This window comes from Carassius auratus, unplaced genomic scaffold, assembly GCF_003368295.1.
Source record: "Carassius auratus strain Wakin unplaced genomic scaffold, ASM336829v1 scaf_tig00214896, whole genome shotgun sequence".
Classification (NCBI taxonomy): domain Eukaryota; kingdom Metazoa; phylum Chordata; class Actinopteri; order Cypriniformes; family Cyprinidae; genus Carassius; species Carassius auratus.
Window position 1 is genome coordinate 316,898 of NW_020527846.1, and position 20,244 is coordinate 337,141.

The window sequence follows — 20,244 nt, forward strand, 5'->3', positions numbered from 1 at the left end:
TCATGTAAATACAAAGGCAGCTAACAGATCTACATACATGTCCAAATGTTTTAACACGTTAGAGATAATTTTGTGATAGAATCATGTTAGATTTATTTCAGCTCTGTTATACAGTGTGTGTTAAACTGTTCTGTAAATACATGAATGTCTCATTGTGTACTAGCATTTAAATAACGTTAAAGCTGCAGTCGGTAACTTTTGACGCTCTTTTTTTATTTGGTATTTTAATAAAAAACTGAACTGAAAAGCAAAGTCTGAGGTGATTCATTAAAACAAGACTAAAAGTCTTATTTTCATCATACCCCAAAACACTGACATGCAGCTCCTGACTTCCCACTGCTCTTCACATTTACTGAGCATTAATCAAATGAAAATATTTTAATAAAAGTGTCTTAATAAAAGAAATCAGAGGTTTGAACAGTGGAAGTAAAGACTAGATGATTCTTCCAGTATATCAGTTTATCTTTGAGAGCTGGTGAACATCACATCTGACGTCACATCCGGTTCATACATCACAGGAAATTAAAGGTTGCACTGTAGGATACAGCATGTTAAATCTATGTTAATGTAGGTATTTCACACCTACCTATATAATTCCTCTGTGTTGTTATCATTATATCATTATTTACATTGTGGCGTAAACTCACAAAAAAAAAATTCCATCTCAAAAATATATCTAAATTACGGCCTATGCTCTCAATGTCAAATGCAGAAATGTTAATCAATGCATTTATGACCTCAAGGTTAGATTATTGTAATGCTTTATTGGGTGGTTGTTCTGCACGTAGTAAACAAATGACCATATTAGAATGAGCTCTTATTGTATTATAATCCTCCACGTCTGCTGCATTCTCAAAACTCAGGCAATTTGATAAAACCTAGAAAGGGAAACACTTCCCATAACACCCGATACATCATTAGAAGAATGGTATCTACGCTAATTTTTGTCTGTTTCTCTCTATCTTTATATATTTCTTTTGGTTTCTCCTTTTGAATGACAAATATTTACTATTAATAGCTGCTGATACGGACAGCTCATTTCTCTAACACATGCACAGAATGCAAACTGTTTTCTTGTTTAACACTGTAATGCTGCATTGACTCATTATTGTATGAATTACATAACAAATAAAGGTGACTTAACTTGGTCTTTTTAAATGAAAACACTTTAAAAAGATTATTACTGAAGTGAAAAGTAAAACACGTTTTACTCTAAAACTGACAATCAAAACAAAAAATCAAAATAAATCTTAAAAAGGTGTGTTCCAAATTTGAGGTTGTTATAAAAAAAAAAAAAAAAAAAAAAAGAAATTATATATATATATATATATATATATATATATATATATATATATATATATATATATATATATTATATATAAATATATATATTAATTGAGATTTTGTTTGGGTGCAGTACCAAACACTTCCACTAGATAAAAATCATTTCTCATTCTAACTTGTTCTATCCAAAAATATTTACATTGGACTATTTTTCAGGACCATATAATCTTTTCAAATTATGTCCTTTATTTTTGTGTTTGCGTTCAAAAATCGTTACAAAGTTTCATACCATTCCAATGACGCAAACCATTATATATATCAGTCTGTGTATAATGAAAATATAATATACAAGTTTCACTTTTTGAATTGAATTTGTGAAATAAATCAACTTTTTAATGATATTCTATTTATATGACCAGCACCTGAATAAAATGTTTCAGTGAGTGAAGAGCACCAGAGGCTGTTTAGCATTTATTACGACATGCATGTGAGCTTGTGATGTGTGAGAAATATAAATCAGAAATGACACCAGACACACAGACTAATGTTTCCATGTTTGTAATTTAATAAAAAGACATTACAATCTGAAATTCAGTTTTTCTTCGCAGTGACTTTAAGCTCTGTATTTGTCAAGATATCGTCTCTCTAAAATCTGATATACCTTTACAACAGCATTTAAGAAAACAACTTTTAAACGTGTTACTTCATACAAGTCATATTTACAGAATGTACATCATCACACAATGAAAACACTTTTAACAGCTAATATGATGTTAGGATACGTCACTGAACACAGATCAGAGATCAGACGACTGTACAGGAGAGAGAGAGAGAGAGGAGATTCAGTGTCCTTCTACAGTCGGATTTCATCAATCAATCGTGTTCTGATTGGCACAGGTGAGCAATACAAACTCCAATGGGATGAAACATCAGCTGATCTCCAAACTCAATGATCCCTAAAACACAGTGCTCCTGTTGAGCTGGACTGATGAAGCACAGAAACAAGTGAATGTGATTGGGTTTAATACCAGCTGCAGCCAGACGAGGTCTATATATAACCAATAAAACAACAAGAGTTAAGGCAACCAGCACTTGAGAACACAGACGGATGAATCTCACGGTGGAGAACAGCTCCAGATATCTCAGGTCAGCCCAACTGCAAAAACAACGAAAATAAAAGAAGCCCGTTTCTCAGACCACTGGGAGTTTCTGCTTTTTGATGCTATTAGCTGCAAATATTATTAGTGAAATGCAAAAAATATTCTGTAGAAAAAAAAGAAAAAAAAAAAAAGAAAATTATATATATATTTTGTATTTATATCAATGCATTACAGTAATGAGAATCACTATTGATACTGATAAACAGAAAACACAAATCACTGTTGATCTGAGTGTGAAGTATGATCTGGGAGTGATTGATCCTGATAGAGAATCAGACTCCAGACACATGAGGTGAAACTGAGAAAAACTGGTCCCAGATGATCCAACACTGTTTTACAACTGAGAGAGAGCCAGTCCGCACCCATCAGTGTGTAAAAACTGTCCTTGTAGAGAGTTATGATCGGTTCATCGCTGCTGTGTTTCTGAGGAGTCTGAACACGTGTGTGTGTGAAACAGAAACGGTCCTGGAGTCACACACACATGGGGATGTGGGGAGAGAGTGTGTGTGTGTGTGTGTGAGCATGCAGTGTGTGTGAGCTTAGAAGAAGAGTTCAGGAAATATTCAACACAACGGTGTCATCACAGACTCACCGAGCTGAATTAATCTCAACACAACTCTTTTCCACACGAGTTAAGATCATAGCAGTCACGTGACTCTTTATTCTCTGATGATGATAAATGTGCAGCAGTTTACACAGAAGTGGATATTTTAGTGGGAAAGAGAGCACACGTGTTATGATACTTGTGTGTGGCGTTTTGTATTTTTGGCACTTGGCTGAGATATTAAAGATGGCTCCGGTGAATCTTGGTTGTGTTTTCCACAGAAGTGGTCTGCGTGAGGATGTGAATGATGAGGTTAGCAGACGGCGGCTGTGTTCCCGTCTCGTCGTCCCTGTTTCCTCAGCAGCTGGATGCGGTTGTGGCAGTAGAACTTGATGGCCCTCCAGTCGCGCTGGTTACTGACCAGCAGAGGACAGAGCTGCAGACAGCGCTCACAGTCTGCTTTAGCAGGAACACGCAGCTCCATGATGTTCCTCTTCAGGTGCGTCTCCACTGCCACTCGCTCAGCCTCCGACCACGGCCGCTTCAGCACGCCGCGCTTCCCTGAGACACACACACACACACACACACACACACACACCCAAACACACACACACACACACACACACACACCGTTAACACCGCGCTTCCCTGAGACACACACACACACACACACACACAGTTAACACCGCGCTTCCCTGAGACACACACACACACACACCGTTAACACCGCGCTTCCCTGAGACACACACACAGTTAACACCGCGCTTCCCTGAGACACACACACACACACCGTTAACACCGCGCTTCCCTGAGACACACACACACAGTTAACACTGACCCTTCTCTGATACACACACACATATACTCCATTAACACAGTGCTTCCCTGAGAGAGACACACACACACACACACACACCTTTAACACAGTGCCTCCCTGCGATACACACACACACACAAACACACACACATCATTAACACAGTGCTTCACTGAGATACACACACAGTTAACACTGACCCTTCTCTGACACACACACACACACCATGAACACTAACATACATGACACAGCCATCACCACATCTGTTGACAGCACTAATTGACCTAAATATATTGCAGATATGTTCACTGAATATAAGCCTAACAGAGCAGTCAGATCACTAGGATCGAGTCAGTTAGAAATACCAAGGGTTCACACAAAACCAGGGGAGTCCTCCTTTAGTTACTATGCCGCTAGCAGCTGGAATCAGCTTCCAGAAGAGATCAGATGTGCTAAAACACTAGTCACATTTAAATATAGATTCAAAACTCATCTGTTTAGCTGTGCATTTATTGAATGAGCACTGTGCAATGTCCGAACTGATTGCACTATATTTTACATATTCACTTTATTTTATGTAAAATGATTTTCTATTTTTACCTGTTTAAAATTCATTTTAAATACATTTTTACGTTTTTAAATTGCTTGTTTTATTTTTGTGATTATTTTTCTTCATGATTATTTTACCTTATGTACAGCACTTTGAATTACCATTGTGTATGAAATGTGCTATATAGTTAAACTAATAAACCCTAGATCACTCAAACCAAAACCATTAACAAACACTTCTGTTAATAAAATCAATGCTAACTGAAATAAAGGAAGAGTTTTTTTTCAGCTAGCTTCAGAGCAGCATTTTTTAGTTTAACATGATATATTAAAAAATAATTCTAACTATATAGACTATTTAGAGCCCGACCGATATCGGCATTCTCATTTTAAATCTCATGCTTCACTCATGTTATGAGTGTTGCATAGTTTGCCCACCAGAGGGAGCTCTGCAGTTGCAGAGAGTCTGCAACTCCACTATAGAAGAAAGCGATCAGCCAAGCCATGGAGATGTACTGTACTGCATAGACATATATAGGTAGACGCCCCATCGACCGCTACTGCCTATTGGCACGAACGAGCCGTGGAGCCGCCATCTTGGACCGGTCGCCTGCTCCACTCAGTGTAACTTGTTTGCCAGGTGCAATGAGCTGTCAGCGCATTAAATTAATCATATCTCACTGAATACCTAACTGATTTTGCTGCAAAGGTCATTCATGCAGCTATTATACAGGACACACGATTCAGCGTATTTTAATATTCATAATAGGCATACAGTGACATATTATATTCTGATATAATATATAAAAGTGACCAGACACCCAAAATCTAAATATGTGAGGTAGGATATTTATAAAATCACACACTATAAATATGATAAAGAAGCACAAACAGATAGTTGCAGTAAAATAAGATATTTTAATAAGTTGAAGAAACAATTTATTATAATTTGTGACATATACACTCTCTCTGGTTCTCTCTCTCTCTCTCTCTCTCTCTCTCTCACACACACACACACACACACACACACACACTTCTCCCTCCCTCTCCCTCTCTCTCTCTCTCTCTCTCACACACACACACACACACAAACACACACACACACTTCTCCCTCCCTCCCTCTCTCTCCCTCCCTCCCTCTCCCTCTCTCTCTCTCTCTCTCACACACACACACACACACACACACACACACACACACACACACTTGTGAGGTTATAAAACAACTGCTCTCTTATAATTATTTTTAAAAAAATCATGCAAAATGCAGAACCACCAAAGAGGGAGAGAGAGTGAGATGACAGAATGAGACAAAACAATTTAGCATGCACACACACAAACCTGCTCCAACCCTGTCTACAGAAGTCATGCGGTTTACCATGCTTACTGCCTGCAATGCATTGTAATGTAACATTGAAAAACTGGGATTTTTTCAGTAAAAAAATACTAACATTTGACTAAAAATATTTTATTTTTGTTATAATTGTGATTTTATAATATTTAGATATGAATCCAAGTGAATCTAACTTGTGAAAAGATATCTTTCAGGTATTCAAATTGCAAATAGCATATAGTGGAGCTCTATAGCCATCTAGTGGGTACAGTAATTTTTTTTTTTTTTTTTTTTAAACTTCATTATACCCATCAAAAATGGGTATAACTGTTACATTAAATCATTTAAAATTATCCATGTTATCCCCATGAATGAAAGTTAGAAATCTGTGTCTTTTATAAAGTGAATTTTACATAAAATGCTGTTTTTTTGTTGTTGTAAAAAGCTTATTTAAATAAATATTTATTTATTTATTTATGGACATTTAGAAGATATCATAAATCATCCAAAAACTACACAAATGTTGAGTAAAAACATTAACAAACAGAGTAAAATTACATTTGTAAAAAAAAAAAAAAAACTATTATCTTGTTACAAAATTAAATGTTATTGTCAAAAAACACGAGTGTGGACAGGAAACGAAGACCATCAGAGGGTTAATATACATTACTTCCTGAAATCACGTGCTCAAACACAAATAACAATAGTAGTAATAATAGTAATGTTAAATCATACTTGTGAAAAGTAATCCCGAGCTGTACTTGCGATGGTCCGCCGATTAGAACAGGACAATGCAGCACATCTTAACTGCTGCTACGCAACGAAACTAGGAGTACGACCGGTTCAAGATGGCGGCCGCAAATCTCGTCGCCCAGCGGCCAATAGGGCGTCTACTTATATGATGTCTATGCTATACTGTTTTGACGGTGAGTCTGTCGTTCGTCATGTGAGATGATTTAGTTCATACACTGTATATAAAAACGGTGTGGTAGTTCTAGCTAACGCTCCTATCATTATCACTTCTAAATATTCTGTAACATCACTTACAGCCGCTAATGCATTGCTATATTAGATTAGCCACAAAGCTAATACCATGTTTATCAGTGGAAGAGCGCGAACGTTAATAAGAGGTCAAACTATAACTTTAGCGTTTATCTTATTCTAAATATATCTGCAGTGTTTCCCACATAATGACCGCGTAAGGGGCCGTTCACATATCGCGCCTAAAAACGTGTGGAAAACGCTGGGCGTGCTGCTTTTTCCTTCTCCAAAGCGCTCGGGCAGAAGCGCTCCTGAGGCGTCTGCCTTTGCTAAGCAACCATGACCTGCTCTCTCCATGAAGACGCGGAAATTTCAGCAAAGGATAATGGATTTGCAGCACTAAAAATCGCTTTCAGTAGCTCTGCTACTAAATTTATTTCAAAATTGCAATCCATATACAGCTATGATCAGCTGTTCCTTCATCTTGGCTCAGTTTTCAACGTTGTTACGGGAAAGGATGAACCTGATTGGTTAGTTCTTGTCACATGACCCGCGGTGCGCTTGCTGCATTCTGAAAAGTTGAGATGTTTTTAACTCAATGAGGTGCGGACGCGCCTTCTTTTTTTTTCTTTTTTACGTATTGTTTCAAAGCAGCTTTACAGACATAACAGGAAAATGTTGTAATAATATGGTTAAATATAAGTAGGTAATAGGTCATACCTATAGCTTGACAAATAATATATATATTTCTCATTTTTGCCTATGTAGGAGATCCCTGTCTATTATAATTCTAATGATGACATGAGTGTCATTCTAATGATTGTTTAGTCATTGAGACTGTCCACTCTGTGGGACGCCTACATTTACTTCACTATATTACAATTAAATCTAATCTAATTTTGACAAACTATATATCGTTGGAAAGGTCTAAGACTCCCAAATATATATTTTACCAGTGTTTTTTGCTAAAAATTATGTAGGAAAAGTAATCGATTAATTTATGACAAGAGTGCACCCTCAAAAATCTAAATTATAACTGGAGTTTTGACCTTTGTTTAAAAAAGAAGACTTCTTTGTTGCCTTTTTCTCTATCACATTTTAGAAATCATCAGAAGTTATATATCGACTGAAAAATTCATCCTTTAAAACCCATTTTAAAATCAGACATCGCATTTCCATGTAAATGATACATCAATATCATGTTACAAAATATTTTCATTCATGAACTATAAAAATTTAAGTTTGGATCGTGCACTACAAAGTCAATGTTCAAAATTGTGAGAGACAGTTAATGGGTTAAACATAAATCCCTTCTGGAAAATGGTTTATACAGCCCAAATACATAGAACAGGCAGATATTTTGCTATTGAATGTTGTGTAAGTGCAGTTTATAGGAAATGGGTCTAATATCCAGTTTATTTTCAAAATCAAAATATCGGCTTATAAATCGGCTCTTTTCGAGTTAATATCGGCATCGGCCCCCAAAAATCCATATCGGTCGGGCTCTACTATATAGACATATTTAAAAAGCAAAAACTAATTTAAAATATTTATATAAAAATATATATATACAATTACAGAACAAAATTATGGCCAAGTAATAATAGAAAAATAAAAATATCTCGAGATTAAAGTCATTAAATTTAGAGAAAAAAAGTTGAGATAAAGTTGAGATAACTCATTACATTTTGAGAATAGGTGTTGTTTTGAGAAAAAAAAGCTTAATAATGTTGAGAATAAACGTAGAATAAAAAGTTTTTAGATTTTTAAGCAAAAAAGTCAAGAATAAAATAAAAGAATAAACACACTTGTATCATGTTCACTGAATCTCGTTGGAGGCTGTTAGCATCTGTGGTGGTGGGGGGGGGGCAGGGTTAATGTACTGGGGAACAGCAGCTGATACGATCAACTGGGTTCAAGTCTATGTTTAGTCAAACTCACTTTTCTTCATCAAATTTCACATCAGAGAGTGGAAATCAGTGGCTTACCAAGTGTTTGATAATGGTGTATTAATTATGTAGGTTTAGTGTTACTACAGTAAATCCACTGTTAGTATTAATGTGTGGATTGAGAAGTGTTCTAACTGGATGGTTGTCAGTGTTAGTCTCCTGTTGTCTGTCTCATAGATGATATTTAGGGAGGTTTTCACACTCTCTTCTTGCGGTGTGTAACCGGTGAGGATTACTACTGCTCTCGATTGACTTCTGTATCATGTAACTTGTGATGGATGTGAGGTTTAATGAGGTGACTGACCGGTCTTGAGCGGAGCGCTGCGTCTCTTGAGTGCTGCTGACGGTGAGCTGCTGGACGGATGAGGACTGCTCTTCTTCAGCCGCGGCGCTCGAGTACTCGACCCTTGCTTCTTCTTCTTCACAGAGTCTTTACTCTTACTGGCCTCTCCATCAGACTCCTCCGAGAATGAGTCAGCAGAGTTCCCCGACATCACTGACACACACACACACACACACACACAACACACACTTTAACACACAGCTCCTCCACGGGACAGATATACTCAAATACTACAAAAAAAAGTCTAGTCAGAATAATATGATGATTTAGTGCTCAAGAAAACATATTTTTGTAAAAACCTACACTAAAGAATAAATTCGATTTTTTTAAAACACTAATATTAATACTACAATTAATATTATTAATAGTAATTATAGTAAGGATGCATTAAACTGTGTGTGTACCGTCCAGCTCGAGGCAGATGTGCTGCAGGCTCATTCCTCTGAACAGCACTCCCTCTCTCTCTCCGTACAGAACCACTCTCCCCACACGGTTCATCAGCGCCGGGTCCTGACCAATCCGAGCACAGCTCTGGGTCACGTGATACTCGCTCTGCAGGAAGTCCTCCAGGCGTCTGGTGGCTGTGCCCGGTGTGCGCTCGCCCTCCTCCAGCAGCAGCAGCTGGGTCAGGATGGCCACCTGTCGGCGTGTTCGGGGGGCGGTGAGCGCCGCGGGGTTCTTCGCACCGCTAGAGCGCGCTAGGCTCCGCAGCAGGTCTGTCCCGCGCAGAGGTGTGGCCGGGGAGTGATACGGCCGGGAGAACACATAGGGGCTCTGGGGATCCACGCCCACGTCTGCAGACGTCTTCAGGAGCAGATCCAGACACGCCTCTGAGTGCGGAGGAAGGATGAGTGTCTGGACACGTCCACGTTTGCCCAGGACTCCCACCCGCGGCAGCAGACAGAGCACAGCACGCTCGAACGGGGACAGAGCCGCCTCCAGAGAGGGAGAGGAGGGAGAGGTGCGGCCGCGGTAGTCCTGCACCGAGAGCTTGGCCACCTCACACTCACGGTGACGGTTGAAGAGGATCAGCAGAGCCAGGCTGGAGTGACAGAGCAGACGCCAGGCCTCGGCCGATGGAGGAGCGCGGGACAGGGACAGGAACGAGGCGTGCTGCTGCCGCCGGAGATACAGCACCAGTGTGGAGAGAGACGACAGCAGAGGAGGCATGTGAGCACTGCAGAGACACAACACACAGTGAACTGATCAGAGCTGAACCCATCCAGAAGATCCACAGACCCATCTACACACTCTTACAGACATAAGTGCTTCAACCAGTGCTGGGGAAATGATCCATTACAATACTGTGTTACTGAATTAAAAAATAATTAAGTGCACTGCTTTTAATGGAAAGTAATGCATTGTGTTACTCTTGTGGTCACCTGAGCTGACCTTGATTTCTTTTTAATAACAAAAACCTCAGAAGTTACACTTTTTGCAACTGTAAAGCGCCTGTCACACCAAAAGTGGAATGAATAAGCATCTCTGTACTCATTCCTGGGTACATAAGAGGAATTGTAACTTAGATAATGCATTGTAAATTTAAAATTAAGCCATTACTTTACTAGTGACTTGAAAAAAGTAATCTGATTATATAACTCAGGTTTACTTGTAATCAATTACCCCCAACACTGGTTTCAACTACATTATTAGACTAACACTTTAGACTTTTAACTAGTTGGTTATTAGCATGCACATTACTAGCATATTGGCTATTAATTATTTCTGATAAATCAGTTATTAGTGCATTGTTCTACACGACCTTATACTAGATCTCTTAACCCTGGTGGAACCACACTCCTGTGGATTAAGTCCTACCTCTCTGATAGATCCTTCAGTGTGTCTTGGAGGGGTGAAGTTTCTAAGTCACAACTACTTGCTACTGGGGTTCCTCAAGGCTCAGTACTTGGACCACTTCTCTTCTCCATCTACATGACGTCATTAGGATCTGTCATTCAGAAGCATGGCTTTTCTTATCACTGCTACGCTGATGACACCCAACTCTACTTCTCATTCAAGCCTGATGACCCGACGGTAGCTGTTCGCATTTCAGCCTGTCTGAGTGAGATTTCTAGCTGGATGAATGACCATCACCTTCAGCTTAACCTTTCAAAGACTGAACTCCTGGTGATTCCAGCTAACCCATTGCTTCATCACAACTTCTCTATACAGCTGGGTTCATCAACCATAACTCCTTCCAGGACAGCCAGAAACCTAATGGTTAAACGGCCTAATGGTTAAGCGAGCCGACTAGTTATCAGAAGGTCGCTGGTTCGAGTCTCTGTGCTGGCAGGAGTTGTAGGTGGGTGAGACTGAATGAACAGCGCTCTCTTCCACCCTCAATACCCATGGCTGAAGTGCCGTTGAGCAAGTCACTGAACCCCCAGTTGCTCCCCGGGTGCTGGATCTATAGCCGCCCACTGCTCCGGGTGTGTCTTCACTTCTCACTGCTGTGTGTGTGCACTTGGATGGGTTTAATGCAGAGCACCAATTCTGAGTATGGGTTTAATGCAGAGCACCAATTCTGAGTATGTCACGACTTTCAGTTAAGCTTCACAGATCATACTGCTACAACGATTTGCCTTATACAACATTAGGAAGATTAGACCCTTCCTGTCAGAGCAAGCAACCCAACTTATTGTCCAAGCTCTTGTTCTCTCCAGACTGGACTATTGTAATGCTCTCCTGGCTCTTCCTGCATGTACTGTCAAGCCTCTGCAAATGATCCAGAATGCAGCAGCGAGGGTTGTCTTCAATGAGCCAAAAAAAGCTCACGTTACTCCTCTCCTCATCAGGTTACACTGGCTACCAGTAGCCGCTCGCATCAAATTCAAGGTACTGATGCTTGCCTACAAGACGACCACTGGCACGGCACCAACTTACCTAAACTCACTGGTTAAATCCTATGTGCCCTCCAGAAGTTTGCGCTCTGCAAGTGAACAACGCCTTGTGGTGCCATCCCAAAGAAGTTCAAAATCACTCTCACGGTCCTTTTCCTGGACTGTGCCCAGCTGGTGGAATGACCTCCCAATCTCAATTCATACAGCTGAGTGTTTACTCATTTTCAAGAAACATCTAAAGACTCATCTTTTCGCCAGCACCTCACCAACTAATACTAGCACTTACCTTTTCTTTTCTTGTCTATTATGATGATACGTGTTCTGTGCTAGACTAATTGAGACTTGTCATGACACTTGTATACTGTTGTTGTTCTCTTGTTGGTGTGATTGCTTCTACTGTTCTTACTTGTAAGTCGCTTTGGATAAAAGTGTCTGCTAAATGATTCAATGTAAATGTAAACTCCTGCCCCTAACTGAATCATGATTTGTTTATCATCTCAGCAGATGTGAATTGTACAATATTAGAACCGATTTTCTACCAACGAGCGGTTAATCGTTGCAGCCCTATTTCTCACACTTTTTCTCCATAAAACCTGAACTCAGATGAACTCACCTCGTCATTTCACCATCCTTGTCCTCTGTGCTTACGTCTTCTCTCATGTCGAACTCCTCCTCCTCCTGTTTCCCGGGCGTTGGAGGCGCCTCCTCCTGCTTCTTCTGCGGCTGTTCTTTCTCTTTCTTCGGTGGCCGTCCTCTCCTGGCGGGAGGGTTGGGTGAGACAGCAGGGCTCTTGTTAGCGGCTGGCTTTTTAGGCGATGACGTTGAGCTCTTTTTTGAGGTACTGGAGGCAGGAGGCGGAGACAGCGAGAGCGAGAAGGAGACACCTCCGGATTTCGGAGCTGAAGACGAAGAGTCTCGCTCGCGGGAGAACAGGGAGGTTGTACCCAGGGAGGACGAGGGCTGAGCGGGAGAGGTGAAGGGGTGCGAGGAGGCGGGGGGGTGCGACAGCTCCATGGCGGCTCGGACCTCGGGCTGCTGCTCGTGGTGTTTCTCCAGGTGTCTAGCGAGGGAGCGGAAGTGACGCCCACAGTAGGGACAGTGCTGTCTGCGGGAGAGCGTGCCACTCGCACCGATGTTTATGTTGATATTATTGTTGATGTTCGTTGTGGGCGGGGCTAAAGGCTGCTGGAAGGGCGCCGGTGAGGAAGGGGCGGGGCATGCGAAGGACAGGGGGCGTGGCTGGGCTTTCTTCTTGACGGTCGCTGAGGTTTTGCGTTTCTTGCGGCGTCTCATCATGCGTCCCCGCAGGTCCTCAAGGTCCTCTTCGTCGTCGTCATCATCATCGTCGTCGTCTTCCTCCTCCTCCTCGTCCTCTCGGTCGGAGTCGCTGGCCTCGGAGTGAGACAGTGGAGAGGAGGAGGGAGACAGAGACCAGGACGGAGTGAGGTAGTCAGAAACAGTGAGAGACAGAGGGAGTGAACCCGGCTCCTCCTCCTGCAGAGAGACAGGCCAGCTGTGAGACAGACAGTCTCGACAGAGAAACAGCTTTAAATGGGAAAATGTTCATACACAAGAGAAATCTCTCATAGATTTTGGGCCTGATGCAGCAGTTCAATTCAACTTTACTACAAATATATCAACTTAGCTGTTTTACTTTATATTTATTCAATACTTTTGATTTTCACCGTTGACTGCAGATTAACTTTGCTCTGATGCCGTAAACTTGTCACAGGACGTGCTCCTAATAGCCATGTATGACTGACTGTTGTTTCAGAATATATATGAAATAGCTGTTTTAAATATTCTTATATTTAACATGCTAGTCTATCAGTAGCCTATGTTTGAAAGTAAATTATTTAGATTATTGGTGCTTTCATAGGCTCTCTCTCTCGCATGCCCGCATGGTTTAAAACACCACATAGTTATGAAATAGCTGATGAGGAGTTTGGTCTCATTGCTACGGGCCACTCATCACAGTTTGGTGAGGGGCGTAATATATCTCACACATGCTTGAGGCATTCCGCCAATCACAATACACTGGATATCTGACCAATCAGAGCACACCTCGCTCTTCAGAAGGCGGGGCATAGATGAGAAGCAATAATGTAGAGTATGTGAAAAATAATGTGTTTTTTTTAACCTTAAACCTCATAAACATTGCATTATAGCAAATACACAACATACTGATCTTTTTAACAACGCCATATGACCCCTTTAATATTTTGAATTAGATTTTATTTTTATATTTTAAAATTTAGTTTTGTTGCATATTTTATTCATTTTTATTTAGTTAGTTAGCTATTAGCTATGTTAGTACCATCAAAGTAAATGAACATGAGAAATGTTGCCTTTTCAAAAAGCTGAGATAATTTTTTATAAAATCATTTCAGTTAAAGTTTCAGTTTTTTAAATAGTTTTAGTTAATAACCCCACATCATAGCAAATAAGACATTTGTTTGAATTATGGCAAGTTTTTTTCATGTTTATTTATTTTAAATAAGTTTAGGTTTACATAATGTTTTTACTATAATGTTTCAGTTTTAATTAACTATAATATCCCTGCGTTTATTATCTTGAATATAACTAAATAATTAAAAAAAATTACTTACACAATATTACACTGTATTTAAGAAACAATTATAATTTTCTTTTAGTTTTATTGACAACAACATTTTTTTTTTTACATGTTTGAGAAGCTCAATCCTCCAGTGTCAAAGGTTCATGATCTACAATCTGCCTTAACTCCAGCTCTGCATGTAAAGACACTCAGTGTGTGAGTGTGTGTCTGTGTCTCTGTGTGTGTGTGTGTGAATCACCTTCTTGATGGTGCTCTCTGGGTTGAATCCACAGTCAAACCCGCGCGGGGACACTGCAGTGTGAAAGCCCTGTGATTGAACAGATCATGAGTGAGTTCAAGGTTACACAGATGTGTGGAGAGTACAGTAGAGTGTGTTTCAGTCGTTCACCATGGTATTCTCTCCCCAGTCGGTCAGGCTGTAGTCCACGGTGATCTCCTCTCCTTTGGCAATGTCTCGAATGGCTATGACGACAAGCCGGACCTGACTCCCACAATGCACCTCTCTGATCCTGCAGTTGGGCGGGGGGTGGAACAGCACCGGGCCGCGGACGCCACTAGCGCCCTCTTCAGCCAGCTCGGGCACACTGCAGCACACACACACACACACACACACACACAGTCGACACAGGGCTCAGGACTGAGGAGATCACTCCTTTTTATTTCATGAAGTGTTGTATTTCTTGCGGTTATATCTCAGAAATGCATCACATTCTTGAGATAAAAATTCAGACAAAACAATTAGCTGTATTTTTCTGTTGTAAACTTGAAGAAAAAAGTAAAAATTACAAGATATAAACTCAATTTTGAGAAAAAAGCTAAAACTGTAAATTATAAAAACTGAATTATGAAAAGGGTTAAAATTGCGAGATATAAACTAAGAATTACAAGATATAAAGATGCAAACTTAGAATTATGATAAAACAAGATTGTGAGATATGAACAAATTATGAGCATTATTTCTGAGAATCACATAATAAAAATAAGAAAGTCAGGATATAGTCTAAAGTGTTGAAGACTGTTGTTGTATTGTAACTGTGTGGTGTGAATAAGCATCCTCAGGTGACAGGCTTATAGCGCAGGCACTTCCTGTCCTGACAGGAAGTGGCCTGCTGAGTGGAGCGGGTCTGTACCAGAGCTGAGGGTCTGTGAGGAAGTAAGGGCTGTCCGGAGGAGGAAGTCTGTCTTCAGATCCCTCCGCGTACTGATCATCTCCTACACACACACACACATTTAAACATAACATACATCTGTGAGTATCATATCTGATCCATCAGCCTTTATTGACTTGTATAGTCGATTAGTCTGAGACTCAAACTGAGCAGAAATATGACTTTGTAGCATATCATATGCATATGATGTAATTCTGATATCAGTGAGATCTTTCTAACAGTGCATCAGATACTGATATAAACTGATCTTAATATGAGTCAGTGCTCTATATCTCCAGTGATGTGTCTCAGTGAGATGAGATGTAAATGATCCGCACATATAACACAGTGACTGAGAGCTGAAGAAACAAACGCGCCTCAGAAGATCCTGAGGATCAGATTTGAGACTCTAAAACCTGATTGATGGAGAATCCAGTGAAGCTGAGCTGTGTTTCAGTACCTGGGCTGTAACTGTGTTCAGACAGACTCTCCTCCTCGTCCTCCGTCACATACACCGCCCTCTCACACACCTTCACCGGCGTGCCCTTCCTCTTCCTGCCACACACTCGCCTGCACACACACACACACACACACACACATACTGTTACAGGCCTTCAGCGTCCTCACACACACACACAAGAAGATTCTTACAAACAAACTGAACGGTTTACTACACAACATGACGTGGAAAAATGTAGTTAATTTATACAACTCTAATACAGAATGTGAATGAGTCATGAGTCAATTCGGTGTTCAGACTCACTGATTCAGACTAATGACTCTGAATCAGTTCTGAATCAATTCGATTTAACCTAACCTTAGCGAAGAAAAATATATTATAATACATAAATAATAAGATTGTAATAACATATGTTACAGTAACATTAACAGAACGTTCATTAAAAATTACAACTTATATATACACTTTTTAAAAGTCATATTACATTTTATCTGTTGGGATACTTAGTTATTGTATCTAATGCAGATATAAACAGAGTAAATCGGTTTCCGCAGCGATTATTAGACCGAATCACGATCGCTGCTGTCACGATCTCGCTCGATGTTACCATGGTGAACTGATGTAACCATCAATGGTTGCCATGGTGAACTGCTGTAACGGTCGACGGTTACCATGGTGAACTGCTGTAACGGTCGCTTGCACACGTGCGCGCGCTCGGTAGCATTGTGCGTGCACGCGCAAGCAGGTCTCGCGCACTCGCGCAGTGTTTTGCTAATCGTTCGAGTCGCCACCGCTTCTGACATTAACGGGTAAATACGCGGAATGTGAAGAGAGCACAGTTAATACTCGCGCGAGTTCGGGGCACGGGAGAGGCGTCGGTCGATGTAACGGCCGCGGGTCCTTCTATCACCGCGGCGTGTGCACGAGGACAACACAACCGGACCGGCTAACCGTTAGCACGCACGCTAATCCGAGCATCCCCCCCGAAACCAGCGGCAAGACCCGCTTCTCCAGCGACAGTTACTGACCCGCGCGGCGGTGGCGGCTTCCCTCCATCCCCGTCGCTGTCGAGGGTCGGGGGCTCCCGGTAATCGAACGGCGACCGCACGCTCTCCGCCATTAGCACTGCTCCGGTGCGCATGCGCAGAAGCGCTGAGCGGGTCAGGCCCTGATGTGGGCTCCACAGCCTCCGTCTGTCTGTCTGTCTGAGAGATACACGCGTTTATAAACATTATTACTGATATCCCATATGCTTACACACTAGTGTTCACATTTCTGTACATTTACAACATACAACTTAAAATTATACTAATGTACCTAAGTAACAAAAACAATTGATTCTAGTAGTATTTAACCTGTATTAGGACAATAGTTGTAAAGTGCAAGTTATTTTTATGGTTTTGATTTTAAATCATGGAACCATGAAAATATATTATACAGTAAAATAAAATAAAAAAGTAGGCCTTAAAAAGTTTAAACTAATGCAATCTTAAGAAGTCCTGAGAATTTCTAAGCTCTTTTTTCTAGAGATCTGATCTTAAGCATTAGATTGTTTTATTTCTGATTTGAATTTTAAATGGGAATCTAAAAACATATTACCCAGTAAAGACTAAAAAGGAAATGGGAAGCATGATCATTTGTTTACTTTATTTTAATTTCTCAAATTCAAATATGAAAACCTTCCAACACACACACACACACACACACACACACACACACACACACAGAATACATACACACTTAGGTTTCATCCATAGTTTATTGATTAATATAGACATATACATGATATTGTGATCAATAATATAACAAAATAGAGAATGTGAGGAATATGAGTTGAACATTCTGCTGCAAAGCATTGTTAGTGTTTGTGTGTGTGAGAGAGTGTGAGTGTGTGTGTGTGTGTGTGTGTCACAGATGAACTCGACACAGCGTGACGTTCAGACGAGGAGCGTGCAGCGGCTGCATCAGATCAGAACAGTGCATAAACATCTGGATATAAGGACAGATTCACAGCATTCAGAGTTAGTCCATGTCAGGAGCTGCGCTGGTGTATTAGTAGCAGAGACATGCATCACAGTGTTACATTGACATGACATCTCAGTACAAATTAATAAATAAAGACATTAATATATTAATATTTCTGATCTATGGGCTACAGTCTAACACTATTATCTTCACTACTCAGTAATGCCTTTGATTTAGTTCACAATGAAATCTGACTTGGATCACACAGTAATTCACAGTCTAAGTCACAGGCGGCTTGCTACATCATCTGTTAGTTCAGGAACAGGTTAGTGGGTTTAGGGTCATGAAGCTGCGTTTGATCACTAGTGGCTCACTAACTCTCCTACAGGGGTTTCACACTTGATGTTTTATTATCACGATTGTGTGTGTGTGTGGAGCAACAGAGCACAACTATTTGCTGTTACTATCTTTATATCGAACTTGAGAATTTGTAAATGTTAGACTTGTTAGTTTCTGTGGGTGAAATGACACTAGAATGCAGTTTAGTGCTTTCTCCTACGTGTAAAATCTCTGCATGTGATTGAGTTCAGTCAGAATAACACTACCTTTCTCACATTTCTGCCTTTGTTTACTCATTCATATGGAAGCCTGAATACATAATAATCATAATCATGTGTTTTATTGTCTCACAATTAAGACTTTATTGAAAGTCTGAGATTTTTTTACATTATAACATAAATTCAGATTTTTTTCAAGTTTACATCTTGTAATTCTGTTTTTATTTCTATTCTCCGTGCAATTCTGAGTTTATATCTTGCAATTCTGTTTATTTATTTTTCATGCAATTCTGAGTTTATATCTTGCAATTCTGTTTATTTATTTTTCATGCAATTCTGAGTTTATATCTTGCAATTCAGTTTTTTTATTAAATTTTTCGTGCAATTCTGAGTTTATATCTTGCAATTCTGTTTTTTTTTGTTTATATTTTTTGTGAAATTCTGATTTTAATAAAAAAAAAATTGTGCAATTCTGAGCTTATATATTGCAATTCTGTATTTTGTTTATATTTTTCGCACAATTCTTCTGAGCTTATATCTTTTTATAGCAAATTATAGCAATTTTTTGTTTTGTTGTTAATTCGGAGAAAAAAAAAGTTAGGATTGCAAGATATAAACTCAGAATTCTGACTACATCGATTCTTAGTTTTTTGTTTTTGTTTTTTTGCAGTTCTGAATTTATATCCTCCAAATCTACTTTTTGGTTTTGTCTTGTAATAAAAAAAAAGTAATTGCAATTTTTGCATGTTACATGCATTAAGATTTCTTGAGTTGGTGCATTCTGTTGCCTTGAGCGCTTCTGCTCACTGTCTGTGTTCATTGTTTGGACTAGAACAGCAGTAAATATCTTCTAAAGTTTGTAGTGAGAGTAAATGAGGGCAGAACACTTCCTGCAGTGAAGGACTCTCTACTGACCTCTGTTGAATTTACAGGTAAACGTCTAGGTTTCTTCAGGTGTGTAACTAAAGCTGAAGCGTGTGTGTGTGAAGCGTGATGTATTTCACAGAAGAGCCCTGATGGGCAGCTGTATCATACTTCAAGAGCACAGCATACTGTTAAAATCGCACACAATATCAAGACCAAGACCGTAGAGTCGCAGAATCTCATCTGAACGTAGCAATATACTCCCCAAAACTGAGTATGTTGTCTTGGTTCCAGTTAAAGTTAAGAGAATGTCTTAAATGTAATTTACCCCAAACAAACGGTTTCGTTGCTGTTGAGAGGTTTATAAAACAAGTCAAATAATTCATCAGTGGGATATAAAACTAAACTCTGGGGTATAAACAAAGGATATGCTTTGATTTGGGGGGAAAACACTATTCATGCTGAGATTGAGAGATGCTACATGAGTTTTTGTAATCAATATTGGTTCTGTTTTAGTCCTGAACTCGGCGTGGTCTAAACTACAGGTCTGATTAAATCCAAGTGAGTTCTAGACGTCTGCGGCCTTGATCTGCACTGGTTTCCTGCACTAAACGTGGTCCTGGCCTAGATTACTGATTCCCTCTGAATGTGGTGTTTAGTTCAGGATCTAGAGGAGCTGCTGCTGCTGGCCGTGTGCCTCGGTGTGGAACACGTGAAGGGTTTGGGAGGCAGAATCGGTCCAGTGGATGAGCTCCAGCAGAACTCTGTAGGTCCAGACTTTAGCAGCAAAACTATCAGAAGCTTCAACTTCATCCTGACCCTGAAACGACAAACAGACAGTTAACATGAGGGAAAACTGAGCCTCCTTCCTGAACAC

At 40.0% G+C, this 20,244-nt stretch overlaps 1 protein-coding gene across 1 annotated transcript; it reads right to left on the bottom strand.

Annotated features, from left to right (window-relative positions):
• Positions 1 to 1,826: 1,826 nt before the first annotated feature.
• LOC113093137 (uncharacterized) lies at positions 1,827 to 17,181 on the bottom strand. The gene is made up of 9 exons (XM_026258984.1): positions 17,010 to 17,181; positions 15,982 to 16,091; positions 15,504 to 15,585; positions 14,762 to 14,957; positions 14,612 to 14,680; positions 12,409 to 13,289; positions 9,360 to 10,132; positions 8,917 to 9,108; positions 1,827 to 3,549 (listed from the first exon to the last, which is right to left on the bottom strand). Exons 1-9 carry the CDS (start codon positions 17,120 to 17,122, stop codon positions 3,302 to 3,304), a joined length of 2,664 nt encoding a protein of 887 aa, XP_026114769.1. The 5' UTR covers positions 17,123 to 17,181; the 3' UTR covers positions 1,827 to 3,301.
• Between the last annotated feature and the right edge of the window lie 3,063 nt (positions 17,182 to 20,244).

Excerpts from the sequence above, each read along its gene's own strand:
- LOC113093137 (XM_026258984.1), bottom strand. The coding sequence starts at position 17,122 with ATGCGCACCGGAGCAGTGCTAATGGCGGAGAGCGTGCGGTCGCCGTTC. Across the intron at positions 16,092-17,009 it reads AAGCCGCCACCGCCGCGCGG|GCGAGTGTGTGGCAGGAAGA; the intron begins GTCAGTAACTGT and ends GTGTGTGTGCAG. Across the intron at positions 3,550-8,916 it reads CAGCGCTCCGCTCAAGACCG|GGAAGCGCGGCGTGCTGAAG; the intron begins GTCAGTCACCTC and ends TGTGTGTCTCAG.